We start from the raw sequence: 24,043 nt of genomic DNA, 5'->3' as shown, positions 1-24,043 counted from the left end.
TGAAAAATTAATGACATTTTAAAAAACTTCTTCTCAAGAACCACTTTGCTAGAAAATATGAAACTTACGTGGAAGCATCCTCAGGTAGTGTAGATTCAGATTTGTTCAATTCATGACCCCCGGCACAATGAGTGGTCAAAGTTTTACACAGGAACACAGACAAAAAAATCTTCTTCTCAAGAACAGCAAAGTTACGATTGGTCATATTTATTTGGAAGCATTCTCAGGTAGTGTAGAATCAAATTTGTTCAGATGATGACCCCTGGGAGTAGGGTGGGGTCACAATGGGTGATCAAAGTTTTACATAAGAATACATAGGAAAAATCTTTTTTAAAAAATCTTCTCAAGAACAGCTATGCCATGATTGGTCATATTTATATGGAAGCATCCTCAGATAGTGTAGTTTTAAGTTTGTTCAAATCATGACCCCCGGGGGTGGGGTGGGGCCACAATGGGTGATGAAAGTTTAACATAGGAATACATAAGAAAAATCTTTAAAATTATTCTTCTCAAAAACAGCAAGGCCGTGATTAGTCATATTCATATGGAATCATCCTCAGTAGTGTAGAATGAAGTTAATGTTCAAATCATGACTTTAGGAAGTATGGTGGGGCCACAGTGGATGATCAAAGTTTGAAAACATAAGAAAAATCTTTAAAATCCTTCTTTTCAAGAACAGCAAGGCCATGATTTGTTCAAATCATGACCCCTGAGAGTATAGAGGGGCCATAGTTATACAAAGGAATATAAAGGATATATCGATAAAAATTTTCTTCTTAAGAACAGCAAAGCCATTATTAGTCATATCAGAAGCATGTTTAGGCAGTGTATATTCAAGTTCGTTCAAATTATACTCCCCCAGCCCACTTTTATATACTTAACGGATTTCTGCTTTTTCCTAGCCTAAGTGTTCAGGTGAGCGATGTAGCCCATGGGCCTCTCGTTCTTCTTTGAGTACCTTCATGAGTGTTAAAAAGTTGTAAAATTAATTAGGAAAATGGGGAACCTGGTACCCTTTATATCCAAGTAAGGTACTCTCCATGTAGAGCTACTCACTGTTGGAATGGTATTTAAAAAAATCACTCTTTGCAGTAGTAGAACACTAAAACTTGTCTATGTCTTGTCAGTGCCGTGCCGTAAGTGTTTCACATTTACACATTACTGAAGAAAAATTAAAACTATCTTCCAACCTTAATCCCCGTTTTCTCTACTAGTGACTCTTACTAGTTCTACAAGTGACTCTTACTACATGTAGTATTTTTGAGCCTTCTACAGCATTTTTAATAGCACAATACACAGATTTTGACTGAAGTCCAAAATTTATATGATCCCATGCCCAGGTGTGACAATTTTTGCTTAGAACTACATGTATATAGATACATAAGGTAGTGAAAGTATTAATTTGTCCTTTGCTTTAGAGACAGGTGTACTTTTGCATGGTTACTGAACAGAAGATACTTGAAATTGGTGTGTATATATGTATATTTTTGTGTATACTTAACTTTTCTGCATTAGATAACTAAAATTCTTAATGTCATAGTTGTGATTAACAAAGCATTCTATAAAGAATTTGTTGTTTTCCCTATATCTGCTAAGCTTTTTCAATTTTGTTGGCGTACCCAAGCATTATTTCAAACTGCAATAAAAACTTGCACATCTGTTTTTTTCTTGTTTTAAATTAAGGAATGGATTCAAAATTACCTAAAAAGTGGATTATAAACAGGTCTGGACAATTTATGGAAGTCAAGTTCGATAGCCCTAAATTGCTTTAAATACACAAAGGTGGTCATCCCACTGACCAATCACTTACATGTAACGGCATGAAAAACCCATGAGAAACTAAAGTTTTACATAAGGATATTTTAAAATTCCCTGGTAACAACAAGGCTACCAAGTGTCATATCAGTAAGCCAGTTAATTAATGCTCCGGTAATCCGAGCTGGTCATGTCCTCAAAGCCTGGCCTGGCACCACCATTAATCTCCAGAGATTTACATATATGTATGTAAAACAAGTATGTAGGAGCAAATTTGACTGAGCAAGATTATAAATTGTCAAATTAAGGTGCATCTTTTTGTAGTGCAGGTTGAAATGCACCCCATCCCAAACATGCATGTAATTTAGCACATGCCAATGAATTTTCCAGCCATCAACAAAGTGATCCTGCAATGAACTGCCTGTTGGGAGTTTTCTTTCTACATTTGTTACAGAACTCATTGAAAAAAAATCAGTTTCAAATGGTTAAAGTTTACTTCATTTCCCATAAGAACAGGCATAAGAAAGAACAAAACAGGAAATTTAAATGTGTCTTTAATAAAAATTGTCAAATAAATTGATTAAAGTATAAAGAGTGGCACTTCAGAAGTTGCTGCCAATAAACAATCTTTGTCAAGAAAAATAATTTCCCTTCCACTGATAGGAATGTCACAAAATGATGTGAGATCTGTCTACTCCTTTTTGCCTCCAGCATGTCCATTAGACTGTCCTAGTAAGTGATCCAAAGCTTCCCTGTATAAAGCAACATCAAAAACAAAATTACACACTCATACACTCATTATATACATGTACATTGTCATTTCATATTTGACAAGACGTACTGTGCATCGTTGATTTGCTGTCGAATTCTCTCCTTCTGGGCCTGTGTGTGGGCATCTTTGACTTTTTCCTGCAGTTCTTCAATGGAGGCTCTGTACCCAGTGATGTTATTGAATACAGACACATGCCTATCACCACTACACACAATGTATTTGTTGCTTAAATCAAACGACACATCAGTTACCTCCCCTGAAATTTAAGTAAGGTACTCATATTTAAGCAGTTTTTTCCCCTCAAAAAAAAAAAAAAAAGTCATACAAACTTGCAAATATTTTGGCAAGGCATATACCATTATAGAAATTTGCAGATATTTTAGGAAAGCAAAAACCTTTTTTTTTGGCTCCATGTGGTTGAAATTCTTTGATGCATACCTGAGAACACTTGAGAAAATTTTTCTTCTTGCTCTCCAGTTATGGCATTATGAACACTAACTGAATTTTCACTAGCAATTGCAACACTTCTGCCATCTGGTGACAGAGAAATCAAGCAAGGAGAGGTAAAGTCTATACTCCCAGTTTTTAAAAGGTATGGATCCTGTCCCATTTCATATCTTACTGTAACAAAGCAAGCACAAAATCCATGTGTATACATAATATCAATTCATATTTAAAACACACTATCTATGATAATTTCCAGGTTAGAGAAATTGCAAAAGTTTGTTGCCACAAACATAAGACAAATGAAAAGGGTTACATTTGTTGGAAAATCAGCACTTCAAAAAAAGAGTATCTTTTATGAATGCTACAAAAAATGACCATTGAACACCAGATATCTTTTTTTTTTCTTTAAAAAAAAAAAAACTAGATTTTTCAATACATGCACTCACTGTCAGTATTCCAGTACTTCCATGTTTTGTCTTTTGAGACAGACACCATTCTAAAATGAACAATATTTCCAAAATGAATGTTTGAAACATTTTGGCAATCTGTTAATCTTTTTATAAACTTTTCACATATTTTACTTCTTATCCAGAACCAATGGGTAAATTTCAACAGAAATTGGCAGAATGTAACCATGGGGATTTAAATTAATTCAAACATGCCCCTGGGGCTAGATAAGAGGTTACCATTCTATGTGTGAATACAAGTATATAAGGACTATCTTTAAAAAAAAATCTTGTGAACAGCAGGGTCACAATTATTCAAATTAATTTAGAAAAAAAAATAGAAAACAAGGGGGGATAAAAGGTTAAAATTTTACATAGGCATACATCAACTTTCCGATAAATATCAATGCAAATTTAAAATTAATCAAGATACTGTAACTTAAAATTGTTGAGAATGTGCACATTAAGTTTAAGACCTTCATATGTTTTTTGTAAAACCTGCGGAAAGAATTTTTTGTGACTTACCGACTAGAATCGCTGTTGAAGCTAAAACTATACACCCCAGCTGAGTGACCTTTCAACTCATACGCTCTCTTACATCCTGTGAAGCTTCCGGCTTTGTCAAATCCGACCTCCCATACTTTTACATCCGGAGTGAAACCTTGAAAACATCAATAGAATAATCCCAATGAAATCCAAAGTTCTTCTTGTTGCAAATTCATGTCCATCCAGTAAACATTTATTACTGCTTTAGCATCCACATAACTTTGAGGGGATATACAAATGACAGCTAATCTTTTTTTTAATGCATGAAATTACTGATACCAATATATTTCATCTTCAGTTGAGGATTGTTACAGATGTGAATTGTGTTCACATTATTAAGAAATAATTATTTGTTTCCTCCTCCTGACCTGATGAAGCCACAAATCGACCACAAGGCGACACTGCTCCATAGGAGTTATTCATCTGCCTGGTGTCTATAGTATCCAGAACATCTCCTGTTTTACAAAATACAGCAGCTTAAAACAAACATGATTCAGAAATAAAACATGCACAAACATCCTTAAAAACTTCATTACAATTCTCTTTCTATTAAAACAACGAGAGGCTTTTGTTACGGAAAATGTCACAAAAAATTTACCACTCAGAAGTTTCTATTCACCAAAGAAACATCTTTTATACTAGTTGAACTTTGTTATCTCAAACTCCAATATCTCAAATACATTGGTCAATGGATATGTCGAAGTGATTTGAACTCAACAGGACTAAGAAAAAACTTTGAGATATCCAAAGATTTGGCATGGGATATATTAAGAAAACAGTGGTTGAGACTTTCAAATTTCTTGGCCCCATTGAGTTTGAGATAAGGAGGATTGACTGTAGTCAGAAGTAGGTTTCTAATTCTATATTATATCATATCCTTACTTTAATGTCACAGTGATGTACATATACCTTTAATGGACCAGATAATGAGTGTTGTATCATTGCTACACGTCATTATGAACTTTCCATTGCTGGCTATCCCTATATAGATAATATCAGCTGTATGTTTCTGTAAAATAGAACTTATATAAATTATCAAGATAAAACTAGATTTTCTTATTGCTGCATGTCTGTACTCACTGGTCTAAAAATTTGGGATGGATGAGCAGAAACCTACAGATCCATGCATTCAAAAGTGTATATTTACTGTGCAGCTACAACTGCAGTATAGCCAGAGGCATAAGGTAGCTATTTTTTAGAAATAGGTGTGGGATCTGTACAGGTATTCTCACCTTCTCAAAATCAAATGCTGATGTAATATTTCCAATACCCCCCGTGTCCTTTTTCCCAATGCGGAATATTCTTACTGTGTTTTCATTTGCTAGACTGCAGACAAATGCTCTAAAACAACAGGTATATCACAGTAAAAAATATTAATATAATTATGAAAAATTAAAATAAAGCTCTCCTTTGAAAGTTTAAGAATTTACAACTCACTTAGAATCTGGACTGAATTTAACTCTAGTTGCATGGTCATACTCCACATTTCCTCTTATTGACCTTCAAAAAAAACCCACCAAAAATAGATATATCCATAAAGACATAAAAAAAAATGCCTATCATTAAATTGAAACTGTTCAATAGAATAGCATCATTTCATCTCATGGACATAATTCATTCAATAATCAATATATCATTTTTTTTTCATTATTTGAGTACTAACAGAAAAGTATTAAACTCACTTGTGTTCTTTCTGAGAAAATTCTTTGGTACTCCAAATCAAAACAGTTCTATCTGGAAAAGAAATCAGAAAATTGTGCATTTGTTATACAAACAGACAGAAAAAAAATGGGGGGGGGGATATGCTAATAGAACCTTTTTTACTGCACTGCTCAAAAGTATACATAAAAAAAAATTGACACATAAATATCCACATATACATATTACAAACTAACCATCACTAGCTGTAATGAGGTATTTGCCATTAGGACTGAAGTCCAGGGCTAAAACTTGTCCACTGTGTCCCTTCAGGTTACATGATAGCCATGGATGAGAAAAGTGAACACTGTGTGACCTCTTCACTGTTTTCTGTGCTTTTCCTTTCTTTGCATGTTTTTCTGTCTTTTCATTTTTCTGGGTTTTCTCAACATTTTCATTTTGTTCTGAAAACACACAAAAATTTGCTGTCTCGGATATTACAAATAAATTAGTTAAACATCAAAATATTTCTTCATCTCATTTCCTTTTTCTTATTGTGACTGCACAATATAAAAGTCATATTACATATTTATATACATTGCAGCTTATAAGTCTTGTTCTAAATTTCATCAAAAAAAATTATAAAAATTCCTAACATTGATTTTCATCAACCACATCTTTATGAAAACTTGCAAAAAAAAAAAAAAAAATATTCAAACGATTGAGAATTAGGTCACCATCATTAGTCCTACACCATTTTCTCCATGCCCTTTTTTGTTCATTGCCTTGAATTTTATGCACTTGTCATCCCTTGCACCCAATCACAGGGTAACAATTTAAAATATTTCTGCTTCTGGTCACCCTCACGATATTTGTATGACTGTTGACTGTCTGTCTCAGGAGATGGGATCCATTTTCACCAGTGATTTGGAAAAAAATGATGTAGGGTTATATGGTCATAATGACAGGGACCTAATTCTCAGAAGTTTGATTTTTTTTTTAAGTTTTAATGAAGTTAGGTAATTGGTAATTGATTTATTTATGACAATAATTTAAAAAACAACATTCTGCCTTTCCACTGGGAATTCTTTTTGATGGATTTTTTTAAAATAAGAAAAGTTTTGAGAGTTTGAAACGAGTCACCGAGGCTCATTAGGAATCCCCCACCCCACCTTAAACCATACACTAATTTTTGCTCAGATCGTCTAAGGACCCTGAGTGATGGTGCAATCTTTCGTTTTCACCTAGAAAATTAGAAATCTCTTGTTTGTTCAGTAAACTTTCTCACCACTTTCAGATTTTGGTTTGTTTTCCCTTCCTACACTGCACACAAGTATAATTAAGACAATTACTGCACCAACAGCAGCTGTAACCGCTAAAGCTGGGACTGATGCGGCGTCTTGAGAGTCCACGTCGGCCATGATTTTGACAAAATCTGTATCAATTTCATGCACTATCTCTATGTGTATAATAGTGGGTACAAGTAAGCGTTTTAATGAAGCAATTTCCTGAAATTATATGAACCCTGAAATTTTGTCATGTCGAAATTTGAACCCGGGGTCTTTCAAAATCGCCTCAGAGAAGTACACACAAATAAATGAAATAATACGAAGAAAAAGATAAATTCTCCTAAATATATGATAATATGCCAGGGAAATAAATTGATTAATTCTGTAACTTGGTAGTATTTGCAAAAAGATTTGTTTGAATGAAAAATGAATTCCAATCCAAAATTCTTAGATCCAGACATAGTTTAATGGTATAGGAGAGCAGTGGCAGATCCAGGATTTCTTAAAAAGGGGGGGGGGGAGTTCGGGAGCCTGGGGCCGCCTTAAGGACCCAAATGGGTCCAGGGCAAAGCTCTGGTGAGCCCAGGGGCCAGCAAAGCCCCCTTCCAACCCCCCTTTAATTTATTATTATTATTTTAGATCAGTTTTGTATAATAAAAGCAATATCTGACCCCCCAAAATTATATTTTTTCCAAATGTTGCCCACATCCACCCCCATTTATTAATCTCTAAATCCGCCAATGGAGAGAAGGTTCATTTGTAAATAAAACTGATGCATTAGTTCCAACATTAGTGCGTCGTTTCCCACTCCCGAAACGTGGACTAATTCAGATTAGTTGAAAAGGGTTTTGCAACTTAATATAATAAATCAGACTGATTTATTTGATAAACTGAACTCATCAAAACTTTCTAGCCTTAGATTTGAGTTTATTTAATCAGGTAATATGGAAATGTTTGAAAGAATATTCGGCTTAATTAATAATGTTAAAATGCAGAAAAACTTCTGAAAGTCACTAATCGTAGGATAAAGCAGAAAAATGAATCAGTCATGCCCATTTTTATATATCTATTCACGAGCCCCCCACCCCCGCTTTTCCGACAGATGTTCACACAAATTGAAAATTGACCCCCACCCCAAATATCTTTGCTGCAATAAATTTAGCAGTTTATAACATCAATAGTAATAAAATCAAACACATAAAATTCTATTCTGTTCATAAAGTGAATTTTACTTCTGTAGTATTAGATGTGCATACATCAAGGGAACTTGAATAATCTACAATATTTTAAGTACTACAAATATAATTCGTGGCCAGAAATTTTAATTCGTTGCCGCAAATTTTTATTTCATGACCATGAACATGATGAACATGATGAATTTTAAATTCGTGGCCACGAATCACTCGCACTTGTTTCTGTAATAATTTTTTAACATATAGTATAATAAAAAATAAATAATATAGCTATAAATATACGTACAATAAGTATGGGTTATATATATATATATATATATATATATATATATATATATATATATATATATATATATATATATATATATATATATATATATATATATATATATATATATATATATATATATATATATATATATATATATATATATATATAAAGCACTAAAAACCAACAACACTGTATATCCTAAGTGTCGGATCTACTAAGTAGATACAAGGTCACGGATGGAAATTTATATAAAGCACTAAAAATGACCAACGACACGAACAATAATAATTGTCAAATTTTCGGGACAACCTGTCCCTTCCTCAGGACAAAGAAAAAAGTTAAGAAGTCATAAAAACAAAGGAAATAGAGAAGCAAAAACAACTAGCACTACTACTAAACTACCAAACACTAAATATTTACAATGTTACATGTTTAATTTTGAGTTTATAAACAGTTGTGAACAAAGAAATCCGGAGCGCTATGAATTGCGTCCGGTCTATCGGGTGTAGTCTGGTGAAGTGTGATTTACATAATTGAACGAATTAATTATCGCTAATTAATTAAGGCCAACAGTAAATCGTACATTGTCTTATTCTATCAAAATAGCGTAACTCTACATAATAAACAGAAATTAAAGAAAGATAATATGGAAGGACAATTTAGAAATATGAATTTGGATATATATTTTAAATTTGGAAATCGGAAAAAAGAAATAAACAAAAATGTGAGCTGTAAATATTTGGGTAGGTTGTTCCAGGATTACTAATACTAATATCTTAATTCGTTCAATTATGTAAATCACACTTCACCAGACTACACCCGATAGACCGGACGCAATTCATAGCGCTCCGGATTTCTTTGTTCACAACTGTTTATAAACTCAAAATTAAACATGTAACATTGTAAATATTTAGTGTTTGGTAGTTTAGTAGTAGTGCTAGTTGTTTTTGCTTCTCTATTTCCTTTGTTTTTATGACTTCTTAACTTTTTTCATTGTCCTGAGGAAGGGACAGGTTGTCCCGAAAATTTGACAATTATTATTGTTCGTGTCGTTGGTCATTTTTAGTGCTTTATATATATATATATATATATATATATATATATATATATATATATATATATATATATATATATATATATATTACAGAAACATGTGCCTGTTCCACTAGGGACCTATAATACTATGTATATAGCTCCCTGGTTCCACGAATTAAATTTAAAAAATATTCATACCATGTCCTTTTATACCAGCCACCGAAAGGTGAAATTTATCTTTCGTGTTTATTTTATTTATTTATTTATTTTTTACAGTGAAAACACGACATAACAATGTGAAATGATTCATGTAATAATGCTCTTTACACTATTGATAATTACTATGCTAATTAGTATATCACTGTTTTTTATTCTCTTCAGTAGTTCCACCAGCAGACGTAGTTCAGCTCTTTGAATTGTTGCTAAAACCTAGTGTGCAGGACTACATGCAGGCCGTTGTAAAACAATTCAAGTCTGGACAGTCTGAAAGCTGTGTGAACTCCCAGGTAGTGTATTCAATTGTCAGACATTATATATATCTTGTTATTCAGAGTGTGAATATGACTATCCTAACATTCTGTTTTTCCTTATTTGTTCAGATGGTAGACAAATCATATGAAACTTTGGACCAGGAGATCAGGATGCCTACTTTGACTACACAAACATGGACTCCATACACAAACTACACACAGCCACCCCCATGGTCCGCACATGACACTTACATATCAGAGCAAACACCACAGACAACACTTAATACACCAACACTCAAAACACCAACAAAGCAAAGTACAACACGCAACACACACTTTCAACATTTCACAACTTTACAGGATAACAATGTCATCTCAACTCCTCAGAGCTTTATCACAACCCACAATATTCAACCACGGTACACACACATTCAGTCTTTACAGAACACAAACACAGATCCATTGAGTATCACAAATGTGCTTCCATTTCAAAATGCAGTCACTCAGTCAGTACAAGACACAAATACACTTTCATTTCAAAACACAGTCACACAATCAGTACAGAACATGACCTTGTCACCTCAGAGCACCACATCTCCTGTGATTTCGCAACAAAATACCCTGCCAACTACTCCAAGGAGATCTCCGAGAAAACATGCCTCAACACCAGAGGATTCTGATAGCCAGGTGAGTCAAACTTTTCTTTTTTTTTTTACCCCAAATGCCAAATTTAAAATGTTTCCCTTTTTCTGAGTTTGATATGTTTCCCATTAGATATAATTATATCAGAAATAAGCAATTTACTTTGATTGCAGATGACAAAACTCCTGGCTCATCACAGCTTGAAAGTGAGGAGAGAATCTCTAAGGAAGGCCAAAGATGCCGCCAAAAAGGCCCATCCCACCAAAATGGCCTTTACTATGACGGCCAAACTTCTACCGGCCATATTTTCCTGGGAGGAGTTGGCATCTAGCAGGGGTCAAGGAATCAAATCCAAAGAAGGGGACCTGAGACCTGTTTTGGATAACTCCAAAATGGACGTCTTAAAGGGTACAGACATCAGTAACATTGTTTCTCTAATCTCTTACATTAATCATTTTGTCTTCAATGATGATTATAGAATTACAATGATGAAATTAAGAAATGTCAAAATAGTACAATTAGAACTTAATTTGCCTGAAATATCTAAAAATAACAAAATTTCAATTCTAATAATGTGCTAAATTTAGTATTGTCTACTTTTTTTCAGAATATATAGCCATCTGGTGTAATCAGAATGGTGGGTCATTTTCTGAGAAGAGTGTAAATGACGCAGTGACAGAGCAGGTGTCGTATGCCAGGAAAAAGATTAAAAGCAAAGCGACAAAAAACTGAGGATCATAAGAGGACTAATTTCATGTGAACTCTTGCTGAATACAAGTAAAAGATTTCTTTCAGCTGATTTAAAAGCCAATTTAAAAGTTTGAAATAGACAGTAATAGTTTAACTTTTGAAGTCAGATGTAACTTTAAATAAGTTAATAAATAATGTACTAACGTTATGTTTTACTTCATTGTTATTTTTCTACAGATTTTTAGGCGGAATATTTAAGCGGAATCTTTAGACGGATTCTGTCTAAAGTCCGCCTGAATTCCGTCCAATATTCTACTAATGCTTTAGCAGGAATATTTAAGCGGATTTGAAAAGCGGAATTCACAGGCGGACTAATTTGCATTTTTCGCCTATTTTTCCGCCTGAATTCCATCTAAAATCCACCTGAATTTCGCTTGTATTCCACCTAAGCATCATAATGCTTTATATAGCTTTATTCAGACGGATTCCGTCTATACTATCCGCCTATTCTCCGCCTGGATTTTTTCGTACGGGATACACAAGATGCTTCCCTGTGTGTAATTGAAGATGCCTGCATGTGACTTGTATCAGGTTCACTAATGATGTTTAATGAAAGAGGCACAACATATACAATAAAGGCAAATGGCAGAAGATTTATAAGATTAAACTAAATTCAATATGTAAACATATGTATTTATATAGTTAAAAGCATTTTTAAGAAACCAAAACATGAATCAGATGACATTTACTATATTACAGTGTTTCCCTTTGTTTTGTTAAATTAATTAATTCACATCATTAATATATTATTATTATTTATTTATTGCTTAAGACATACATCTTATCGCATTTCAACATATAATACAAAATATTACAAAATGTTAAGTTCAAATGCTACCAGCATGAAACATGAATAACTTATTGCACAAATTGTGTCTAACAAATTAATGTACACACCATATGAGAGACAATTTTATTTTATTACTTAAGGTGATTGAAACTGTGATAAATTTCCAAATTCTCAAAAAATTCATTAAGTACTTGATCCATCTGCATGAAGTTGATAAACATGCAATCTTCTTGTTCAAATTAATATATATTGCTTGTATGATATAACTGTTATGACAATCATATTTTATACACTGCTTGTATAATGAGGAAAGGATCTTTTAAGTTTAAATAACTTGCATTCTATCCTTTTCAAGATTTATTTAATTAAATAAATACAATTAAATTATGATCTTTATAAAAGAAACATTATTGAGAGTCCTATAAATTAGTCATGTGGTACACCAGAAGACCCATATATCGATCATTTCTTCTTTGTATGTAATAAATATCAACATGCTAGAGAGGAACTATTTAGAAACCTACTGTGTCTTATTAAACCAAACACTAAATTGAATATTATTGATTGTCACCTACTTCTGTGGGGAGATGAGTCACAAAATGTTGAAATCAATAAATATATTTTTCAATCTGAACAAAAATTTTTAAGAGATTCTGGCAGATTTAATTAATTATTACAGCCTTACACTAAAACTCTAGTTAGTTATATATTTATCATGTAATTAATGTATATAGATCTTGACAGTTGTAGACATTTATGGTGAGAACCTCGTAAGTTGTTAGAACTTGTGTTCAAACCATTTGTATATTATTTATACAATAAAATATGTTCAAACCATTAATACAAAGAAAAAAAATTAAATAAAAAACACAAACAAACAGAAAACAAAATCCCCAGTTTCCAAACATTGTTTACGATATAAATTTATCAATTGTACATCAATAATATTCCATTGATATTCACCCCTTATCAAAATGAAATCCATTTAATTACCATTTAAAAGACATTTCTTTTCTGACCATTTTAAAACCATTCGGGAGCCATTTTATATCATCAACAGTTTCAAGAATTCTCAACAGAAAGGATTATCATTTAAAAACCATTTTTCATTTTATTTCCATTCAAACCTCATTTAACATCCATTCAAACTCCATTTTTTTGGGCCTTATAACATGCAAATTAACCATTCCAAAACCATTTATGCAAATGAGAAGAAAAATGAAAAATAAATGGTTTTTGTTTTAACCATTTAATATCCATTTTAAAAACATTTTTACAATAATTGAAAAATGAAAAAAGCTGGGTTCTCAATATCCACAGAATAAGCGCTTTGAAAATCCATCTTCTTGGTAGTAGAGTCAGTCATGAAACAAAGGTCAAATGTTTTATTTTTTCACAAACTTTGTTTTGCATTCCTAGAAATTTTGATGGATTAATCTCCTAATTCGATTTGAATAATGGTAGTCTGCATCTTTGACAATTTACAGTTTCCATGTTCATTTTGGTGTTCCATATGCAAGCAGTACATATTCTAAAAATAAACAAAATGCATAATGAGAAAAGAACAGAAAACTGTTTTGTCAATTTTTTTTCACTACTGCAGCTGATCGTTACTCCTGTAGCATAAATCTAATAACTTTTACGAGGTCTGTATTCATGAACAATATAAGTATACATGTACAAGTACTGCCCTGCCTGTATATTCACTATTTCATCAGAAACAAATGATTTAATAGGTTGAACAGATTGCAGAAGAAATTTAACCATTTACCTGAGAAAAGTGAGCAAGAAAATAGTTAATAATTGAAGTTTATAAGAATTTACAATAGTGTCCCTCGATCAGTCTAAGTTTTAACTAGATTGGTTTATAAATTAATTATTGCATCAATATGATCAGTGGACACTCCTAATGTACATGTTTTCTTTAGAAAAAGCATTTTTGTGTTGTTGACATTAATAAAAATATGTGAATATATATACTTACTTCTCAAAAAGAATACCCTTTCAGTGATGGTAAATGTGTTGTTTTTCTTCTCCACCACTCCCCAAATATTAGAAACATTAAAACTGTCAGATAATCATTCTCCAAGAAGTTACGTTATCTTATAATTCTGCTTTGATCATCAATGTACAGTTTTTTCAGCATCAAAAATACTAAAAACCCCAATCTTCCTTGAAGAATAATTCAGCCATCTAAGCTCCATCACTACCAGCTAGGTCGAAGTGCTTTTGTCCAATGTTTAAAATAACTGAGAAAGGCGGTCACCACAGAGCTGGGGAGGAAATCTGATAGCCTCTGGCCCATTATACAAACTTGGCACCTGGCATCAATTAACTGCTGACAAATCTTAAGGGTTAAGAATATGCCTAAAACTAACCATTTCTTCATTTTTCCATTTCTCAGAAAATAAATGGAAGAAAAATGGCAAGCTCAAGCAAGTTAGATCACCAAACTGGCATTTCTTTTCCATTTACTCAAGTAAATGGAGAAAAAATGGTGAAGGTTTACCATTTAAAAAGCATTTTCTAACAAAAATGGTTTTGAAATGGTTCTGAAAAAATGGTTTTGGAAAATTGAAAGATAGAGAAATGTAGGAAAAATGTTTTTAAAATGAAAAATGGCTAGAAAATGCTGAATGAATGGAGATAAAATGGAAAAATGCCATTTCTTTTTGCTATGGGACAATAATTTATAATTGATAATTATGTTTTTAAATCATTTATTCTTTTATTCTTGAAAAAATAAATGTTTTTCCTCATAAATAATGATAATTGTATAATGACTGAAACATTTATAACATATCTGTAATTTATAAGACAAAAAAAAAAAAAAAAAAAAAAAAAAAAAAAAAAAAAAAAAAATCGGGCGTGGTATACGGTATACTATGAAACCCGTCAATGGCGGCTGACTTCCTCCAATATTTACGATAAATGGGCTCTAAAACCTTAGGGGTAAGGATTGACCTCAAAAAGTTTATGTTTTTGGGGTATTAGTATCCGTATCAATTGATATCCACAGTCATTGCAGTATTTCATTAGTCATTTCGGCGCATTCTACTTACATTTCGGCAGAAACCCGACATTTCGGCGTTTCGATGCACCGCCCTCAACATTGTTTGTATTTTTCCCGGTTCGGTTCAGGTGTTATTTACTAAGTTTACTTTCCGGAAAGTTGGGCGCTGAATGTGATTATTGCTATGGAAGCTACACTGCGAAGAACAGTGAATTCTGTGACAGATGTTATATTTCCTCCTTCCAAATCCGCGCAGGATCCCCAGCAACATCAAATAATTAAAGCTGGTATGCGATCCGTAGTTTTTGTCGGTCCTTCGAGTTCTTGTTGGGCATTTAAACTTTGGGACAAGTTCAGGCACTTCTTAAGCCTATTGAGAAAAAATAGTTTGCCTGATAAATCTTCTTGAAACAGGGTGGTGTACTCTCTTATCAGGGATTTTTATTAAAATTATGTAATCATAGGGAGGTTTAATTCTTATTTATTAAATAGCTTTTTGAATCATCCAATTTAAATTAATGTAAAGATCATTAGATCAAGATCTATACTTGTATTGAATTAAATTTGGAAAAGTTGAAAAAAAAAAATCACTATACACAATTTAATCCCATTTAGGCCAGGTAAAATTAAACTTTGGATTCTCTTCCCTGCCCGTCCTGCTCAAAGTGCCCCGCCCCGTTGTTTTTTATTTTGGTTTTTGGGTTTCAAAAGTATTTACATGTATTTTTTACTCAGCAAGAATCATGGTCAAAATTTTTAAGAGTTATATCTCGTCTGTATTAAAAGTCGTGTGGCACTATTTATAGCACAAAAGCCATGTGAAGAATGGAGAAAAATCTGCAATAAAAGCAGTTTAAATATGTAGGGAAAAATAATTTGCCAGCATCAGGGACCTATATAGTATATAGGTCCCTGCCAGTATAGAGAAGGCAGAAAATCAAAAATAACTTAAGTACATCTAGATACCATCACTGGCATGAGCAAGTTTTTAAAGAGATTTTAACCAAGTAAAATCAGATGAAGAAAATGACATTTGGTCAAGTTATAACGATTGCCGGTTGTATGTGATTTTGTATTTAAAAAAAAAAGGTCGTCAGCAGACTTTAGAAGATAAGGAAATGGTAAATCTTAAAACTGTTGAGCATAGACTTTTCAGTAGAATATTTTACAGTTTTAGACATCCTGTTTTGCTAAAATGACATATGTTAGTGTTGAACGTGTCAAGTCCCAAGAACGAAAGTATTAGGACAGTGGAAATCTGTGATATTTCACACAAAACAAAAAGGAGTTGTTGGGTAAAACTAAAAGGTATATGCAGAAAGGCCGATGAGAACTACACACAGCATATGCAATTTATTGGGATCCGCACCCCATTTTGTGTGGCGTGTGCAGTATCTGTGTACTTGAAAAATCATTAATTAAAACTATAAATATTTAATATTCTATAACAAGAATCTTCAGTAGATATTTAAAAGAATCAACAATAAAATATATTCATATTGGCATTAACATAATGTGAAAATTTTGTGTAAGAAGAGCGTTATGTAGATATTTTCAATAATAAAATATAAAAAATAAAATCCGCCCACCCGCCCCAATTTTTGAGCAAATTATGATGAGAATCTAAATTTTAAATTTTTGTGGCCTTACATAGTTTAAATTAATATGTTTTAAGGTGTGGCTGTTTGGGCGAGCACACTTGTATACTATTAAAAACTACATTTTGAAATTTGATCTGCCTCCAAATTTCAAACACATGAGAGTCTAGGCTGTGAGTCGCATGATATGGCATGTTAGTTGCATTTCCATATCAGAGTCTTAAATGGTACAATTTTTGAAGGAAAAGCATTGTAGAGTAGATGCGTTTTGTTTCTTTAAAGCTTTCTGCAAGCTGCAAGAACAAAATCTTCATGATAACTGCAGGCATGTTATATTTGCAATTATCACATAGAATTGTGCCTATTTGTGGTTGTGGAAGAATTTTGGGAAGATTTCACATGAAAATTTGCTTGTCAAATGAACAGATTTCAGTTAAAATTTCCTCTTAGTCTCTAGAGCTTGCTACACTCACTATTAATACATTCAATCTGATTAAAATAAGCTGTTTGTTTGGCTCTAATTACTACATACATGTACTAAACCACAAACAGAGTTCATTCAGATGTTTGTGCCCTAGTACGTAGTAATTGGGGGATAAGACAATTTCCAGTACTGTGGACTGGGTCATTTTATAGGGGCCAGGTGTGGGGGATATTAATTACTGTTTCAAATGTACATATTTTGAGATTTATAAATGTGATTATACTGATAGCCTTATGTCTAATTTTCAGGTAGTGAATATGTCACAAATCTGCCCCTTCAGATGGCACTGTATTTTAATGCTTTCTTCTCTCCCTTCTGGCTGGTGGCCACCCTTGTCATTTTTGAAGTAAAAGTAAGTAAAAAAAGTTATAAATTGCTCCATTTTTATTTAGTGTTGATCATTTACCAAATGTTATCATTTTAAACTTTGTATTTATTATTTTCTTTATTACAGTACTCCACATTATCAACACTGTATGCAATCATACTTATAGCCATCTACATAGTGTTTACTATCATAGAGTTTGTCAGACTGTATTTAGGATTTCTTGGAAACCTAACCGAGAGGGTAAGGAAATAAAATTCTAATTACTTTTTCACAATAACAAGAATAATCTAATACAGGTACACATGTACCGGCCTACCAGTAGTATGCCAATTCTTGGGGGGGGGGGGGGGGGGGGGGGAATATATGCATGTACTAAATGAAACATAACATGAGACACTCACGTGATGGAACAATGTGTGCATTCTTCAATTTTTATTTGTTTAAGGGGCATGGACTGTATACAGGTTATTTTTGTCCCATATTATTTTCACCCTTTCACAAATGCAAACAATTTTGCCCCATTTCTAAATTCACATAGACAAGGGATAATGCAGTTTTCTTTGAATTCGCCCTGTTTTAAATTCACCTTCTTGCAAAGAGGGTGAAAGGGGCAAGAATAAAAATGGGGGTGAAAATTTTCCTATATACAGTATTGCAAGAGCATTTCAGACTGATACATTATTATAGAAACCTGTTAAGAAGCTTCTTTTATCTAAAAATTATAAAAACTATGAATTTTGGGTGCATATGTTTGATTGAAATACGGTCAAGGGACATAATTATTCGCCACTTCAAAATGGCCGCCATACTTTTTACATCGCGCACCTTGATACTTAGGATCTGTTAAACAATTAATAAATACTTATCTTACCTCAATACTTTGTTAAATTGCCTTTCATATTTAATACTTCATTTAGTCTGCCAGGAATTGTCTTACACAGGTCTTCAATATAGGAGGTTGGTACATTTTCCCAGGCAGTCCGAATTTCTGCCATAAGCTGATCTTTTGTGTTAATGAATTCGGCACAGGTTTCCAGAGTTCTTTTTATTTTTGACCAAATGTTCTCGATAATATTAAGGTCAGGAGACTGGGCAAGCCATGATGTTGTAATTATGTTGTTGTTGGCGATGTATTCTTTTACTAAATTTGCTCTATGAATGGGAGCATTGTCATCCATAAATACATACTGGTTACCTGGAAAATGTCTGGCTAAAACAGGCCAAAGGTTGTTGTCTAATATCTCAATATATTTTCTTGCATTTATGTTGCCTTCTACATTAGTTAAAGTTCCTATTCCTTTTATACACTCACAACCCCAGATCATGACACTCAGATGTCGTCGGGATGGCGGACACACTAACTGCGCACTGTACTTTTCCTCGTCTTTTCTCCATATATAAACTTTCTTATTTTTACCAATTACTATCTGGCTTTCATCACTAAACACCCGTTTATTCCATTCACAATCAACAGTCCAATTTCTTCTCTCCTTGCACCACTTGCAGCGAGCTTTTTTGTTGGCCTCGCGAATAGCGTTTTTTTTTTTTGGCAACCCTCCTTTTGTGTCCCAGCTCTTGAATTTTTCTTTTTTTAGTTCTAGTGCAAAAACTATGATTGTTTCCCTCATTTATAATACCTGTTATGTCTTCGTAAGTTCTTCGTCTGTTTTCTTTAACCATGCGTGAAAGTTTGTTTTTATCTCTGTCTGTAAACACTTTCTTCCTTCCCCTTCCTCGTTGATTTTCTACCTGTCTCATTTCATCAAACTTTTTCACAATACTACGTATTGTAGACCTAGGAATTCCTAATATTCTCTCCAATTCTGATGTATTTCTGTTCTCTTTATACGCTTTAACAACCATACTTCTGACGGATGTATCTAATTCTTTCCCCTTCCGACCCATGCTGTTTTTACATAAATTTATCGACAAACAATAAAGCAGACGACAAAAATATTGTGTATACATCATCAATTTTAGTATTACAACACAAAGATAAAATTAGAAAGGGAAAATCTCTTGTCTATTAATAGTGCTCAGCCTTACTTTACCGAACATGCGAGGAAACGTGACACGATTTGCGCAGAAGTGGCAAATTATTATGTCCCTTGCAGGGATGGGGTCAATTACTTTAAAAAGTAATTAATTAAATTACAATTACTTTGACTTTTTCTTCAATTAAATTACAATTAAATTACAGGCTTTCTAAGACATGTAATTAATTAAATTACAATTACTTTGCAAAAGTAATTAATTAAATTACAAATTACATTTTAAATTTTTTTGAAAATTTTTATAATCCTTGTCAGTGAATTAATAAACAGAACATCATTTATTTGTATATAAGCTCAGCCTCTGCACAAACAGTACAAGAAATAATATGCTATTAATAGGCATTGTGTATCATTCTGGTTTAATTTATAACATTTATTTACAAAACAATAAGAATCTCTTAAAGAACTATCCGAGATCACTTTGATGCAGTTTCCACCACACAAAACCTACATATACACAAATTGCATGGCTTATGATATTTGATTAAAAATGAGTATTTTAATAGAGTGAAATGAGTCGTAACTGTAACCCTTCAAATTAAATATTTCATTTGAAGGTAACCTGAACATCCTAAATTGCTATTTATGTTGAACAATTTTACTTCCTAAATCAGAATTGTACAGATAGAAAATTCATTCATAAAAATCTGTTTAGATGTTAAAGTAATTATCAAATTGAAAGTTTTTTTTCTAAAGCTAGCGGAACATTTTAAATTGAAATAATTATCTCCATTGGCTTTGTCTTCTAAATCATGGAATGAATATCTCTTTCGAGGAGTTGATTTGTTTTGATTGCAATTTAAAGCTGTGATCTGGAGGGCAATTATCTCTTCCCAACAAGAGAGAACTTATTAATGACACACACCTTCTTTTACTTTATTATTGATCAAACAACAAAGACTGAAATATAATAAATGTGTGTTTCATAGCTGAATAGACCTAAGAAGGAAGGTTCAAAATTCATATTTATAAATATAGATCAAAAAATTCAAAATTTACATAATGATTAGAAAGAAACCAGTTTATTATTATCAAGCCAATCATTTAATTATTTTTTTGTAAGCATTAACCTAAGACTTTGTATAATTGAAGGATTGAGGATATATGTTAAACAATAAAATAAAAACCATGCAGTAAAATGGGGAGGTAGTGGTGATGATATATCATGAATATATCATGAATGTGTATCATATAAAGTAATTGAATGTAATTGAAAAAGTAATTGAAATTACATGGTATTTTTTCAGTGTAATTAATTAAATTACAATTACAAGTAATTGAAAAAATGTTCAATTACAAATTACTTCCAATTACCTCAAAAAATGTAATTAATTACAGTCAATTACAATTACTTTTTTCAATTACCCCATCCCTGGTCCCTTGACTGTACATCCTTGCAGTTTCATAAACTAAAATTTATCCTTAATATTCAAGGAAAGTGGGAAATCTGAGGTGCATTAATAAAATAAATTAAAACTGGAATCAGGAAAAGTAATTTAAAAAGAAATGTGAGAAAGCTAAACCAACATAACAGTGTTGTCAGATTGTGGTTGGTGATGTAAGCAACGTCAACAAATCAAAGAAATCTGGTATAACGTAAATGTTAACAAAAACAAAGCTCGTGCCAATGTTTACAAACTCCAGTGTTTTGTGTAAGGTTTTAAAGAATGCCATTGTCATTGAATATTAGGAATTTTCATTTGAATTCAAGTCATTAAACTAAGGCTATTTTTCAAATAAAAATAGAAATTAAAATTGTCAACAAAACAGCTATGCAAGTGTGTCCATGCCCCTTTAAAAAAAGTGTACCATATATGCCCATTAAGCCCCTGTAAGCACCCTACTGGGACCTTTTATTCATCCATTCATAAGGTCCCCCTTCGTGAAATTCTTATCTTATAATTTAACAGGATTATACCACTGTGCATTGACAATATTTATTAATCTAATTTCTAATTAAGTGGTTTACCGGTACGTTATTTATGTCTCCTTAATATGATATATATATAGCTTGCATTCTCTATCCAGAGTTTTCTATCGCTATGCTACCAACACTTCCATCAACGCTCGTTGTACAAAATTCTTGTATACAAGTTTTAAACGGTGAAAATTTGATAATAAAATCATAATTAACTTTCGTAATTAGGCCAAATAAAAAAAATATGTGTGGTTCCGGTTACCCGACCTTCCCTATTTTATACCCCCAACCCTAAACTTTTTTTGGGCAATTTTCATATTTTTTCCGGAATTTTCCCCGATTTCCATCAATGGCTCCGGTTTAAGATTTAGTTTCAGCAATGACGGCCTCCTTGCAAAACATAGTGCAAGTGTTTAATAGTATTAAGTCCAAAGCAAGCTAGCATGTAGGTGTCCCCTACCAATATTGACTAGTATATTATCATACCACATCTAAATGCCATTTGCAAAGCAGTGATAGGTATTATTTAGAAAAATTAAGAAAATCATTTTGTTAAAAAAAAAAAAAAAATAAAAAAAAAAAAAAAAATTCCCTACCTACCTTCCCTAATTTTTTTGGAAGTGTAACCGGAACCACACATATTTTTTTGTTTGGCCTTATTGATAAAGATGATAATTTATCATTTCCTTTAAATCTATCATCCCTCAAAACGATTTATTTTCATAGATTTTAGGGAACTATTTTGAGCAGTAACTATTAAAAATTTTATTAAAAAATCCTTTTCATGGGTAATAGATTAATATAAATCCTGTTTACCGATAAGAAATATAATAATTAATGATAAATAATACAATTTTTCATCTTTTATAAATTTTCCAAGAATCTTGTATAACAGGCGTTGAGAGAGGTGTATGTGGGAGCGTAGCGGGAACGACAACTCTGGATAGAGAATGTATAGCTTGCTGTCACATTTCATTTTAGAATGAACATATACCACTTTTAAAATACATTTTAGATGGGTGTGCTTTTATAAAAAAAAAAATGTATCTATTTATTGTAGTATTATACATGTCTTGAAACACAAACTTAAATTTTATAACGGACCTAATAATCACTTCCTTCTTTCTAATTTTATAAGCACTGGCAGGGGTACTTACATGTAATAGGAGGATATGGTATTAAAAATTCTCTACATTATGTATTACTCATCATTTGCCACATCAAGCAAAATCCTACTAGATACTTGCTTAATAATCCCCACTGTTTCTCTACAGGTTCCTGAGTTAGCTGGATCCTGGCTGTTAACTATATTAATACAGTTGCCATTGATAATGCTGCTTCTGTTCAATGAGGACGCCATCTTACTTCCTTTAGAGAGAGCGGTGCATATTGTGATGGCTTTGTTTGTGATTTTTGAAGTTGTTTGTGGATATTTTGCAATCAGATTCATGGTGGATTATCAAGTGACAAAATTTCATCTGAAACAATTTTCAGACTTGGAAAATTTGCCAGATAGTGACTATTGGCAGGATCGATATGAATCCTACACATGATATACCTAAGTGTCCCCATCCATATATATTACTTGTAAATATCTTCTTCTTTTTTATGTCTGCAGCATATCTATAATAAATGTATAATTGTACATTTCAAAATAGTGCAAGAAAAGTTGTGATATAATATTTATTATTTTGTAGATCTAATTTGAGTACTGTGATTAAAGTTATTCACAGTAATGCAGTTTTTGAATTATTAATTGCAAGTGTAACCAAAAATAAAAGCATTTAAATACGAGTGTACTCGATGACATGGAAATATGTTTTGTTAATGTAAATGCTGACTTTTCCTATCATGCAAAATGCGTATTTCTGGAAAAAAAAAAAACCTAGGTAATCAAAGATACGTAGCTCTCCTTAATGAGTGTTCTCTATAAGTAAAGCAAATCTCGCACCAAATTTTTTCTAGTTGGCATGCATCCCAAAATCAATGCCAGTTTGGTTTTGTATGATGTATTGTTACTTGTAAAGTTGTGATTGTACCTGCTCCACGAATATAACTCATCCAGAAAAGGTAGTTCAGATCCAACATCTCAAGCAAGTCTGGTAATATCCATCCCTAGATGCATCATCCCTGCAAATTTATTCATAACAGACCATATTGTTTCTTGAAGAGCTCCTCCAAAATCTTTAATCCAGTCACTCATTTGGCAAATGTCAGATCTAGCATCCAAAAAAATTCTGGTAGTGTGCATCCCTAGATGTATTATCCAAGCAAGTTTGGTCAAGGTAGGGTTTATAGTTACCTGAGAATGAGTCTGCACTAAAAAAACTTTTTAACTTTGTCTCTAATCCAGAAAATGTAGATATCTAAAACAAGTCTAATACTGTCCATGCCTAGATGCATCATCCATGCAAGTTTGGTCCTGGTACATCTTATAGTTACTTAAAATGGACCAGCTTAAAAAGCTTTAACCTGTTCATTCATCTGGGAAATGGAAATCTGATCTAGCATCCAAAGCAAGTCTGGTAGTGTTCATCCCTCGATGCATCATCCATGCAAGATTGGTCCAGATAGGGCTTATAGTTACTTGGGAATGGACCTGCT

At 32.5% G+C, this 24,043-nt stretch overlaps 3 protein-coding genes across 3 annotated transcripts; 2 read left to right on the top strand and 1 right to left on the bottom strand.

Moving 5' to 3' along the window:
* Positions 1 to 2,292: 2,292 nt before the first annotated feature.
* On the bottom strand, positions 2,293 to 7,025 carry LOC133172366 (transducin beta-like protein 2). Its single transcript, XM_061307237.1, has 12 exons — positions 6,893 to 7,025; positions 5,862 to 6,068; positions 5,649 to 5,700; positions 5,404 to 5,466; positions 5,199 to 5,307; positions 4,876 to 4,975; positions 4,335 to 4,421; positions 3,946 to 4,081; positions 3,421 to 3,470; positions 2,966 to 3,148; positions 2,597 to 2,783; positions 2,293 to 2,507 (listed from the first exon to the last, which is right to left on the bottom strand). The coding sequence occupies exons 1-12, from the start codon at positions 7,023 to 7,025 to the stop codon at positions 2,447 to 2,449; spliced, it is 1,368 nt and encodes a 455-aa protein (XP_061163221.1). The 3' UTR covers positions 2,293 to 2,446.
* A 422-nt stretch (positions 7,026 to 7,447) lies between these two features.
* LOC133172208 (mucin-5AC-like) lies at positions 7,448 to 11,419 on the top strand. The gene is made up of 5 exons (XM_061307054.1): positions 7,448 to 7,469; positions 9,774 to 9,898; positions 9,992 to 10,549; positions 10,678 to 10,912; positions 11,112 to 11,419. The coding sequence occupies exons 1-5, from the start codon at positions 7,448 to 7,450 to the stop codon at positions 11,234 to 11,236; spliced, it is 1,065 nt and encodes a 354-aa protein (XP_061163038.1). The 3' UTR covers positions 11,237 to 11,419.
* A 3,768-nt stretch (positions 11,420 to 15,187) lies between these two features.
* On the top strand, positions 15,188 to 23,144 carry LOC133205812 (transmembrane protein 17B-like). Its single transcript, XM_061341695.1, has 4 exons — positions 15,188 to 15,344; positions 17,388 to 17,491; positions 17,594 to 17,707; positions 22,714 to 23,144. The coding sequence occupies exons 1-4, from the start codon at positions 15,242 to 15,244 to the stop codon at positions 22,990 to 22,992; spliced, it is 600 nt and encodes a 199-aa protein (XP_061197679.1). The 5' UTR covers positions 15,188 to 15,241; the 3' UTR covers positions 22,993 to 23,144.
* Positions 23,145 to 24,043: the final 899 nt, after the last annotated feature.

The sequence above is a fragment of the Saccostrea echinata genome, unplaced genomic scaffold (assembly GCF_033153115.1).
Source record: "Saccostrea echinata isolate AGI-Se365-2 ecotype Australia unplaced genomic scaffold, CSIRO_AGI_Sech_v1 ptg000054l, whole genome shotgun sequence".
NCBI lineage: Eukaryota > Metazoa > Mollusca > Bivalvia > Ostreida > Ostreidae > Saccostrea > Saccostrea echinata.
Note: the sequence above shows the minus strand (reverse complement) of the source record. Positions and strands in the feature narration are given on the sequence as shown.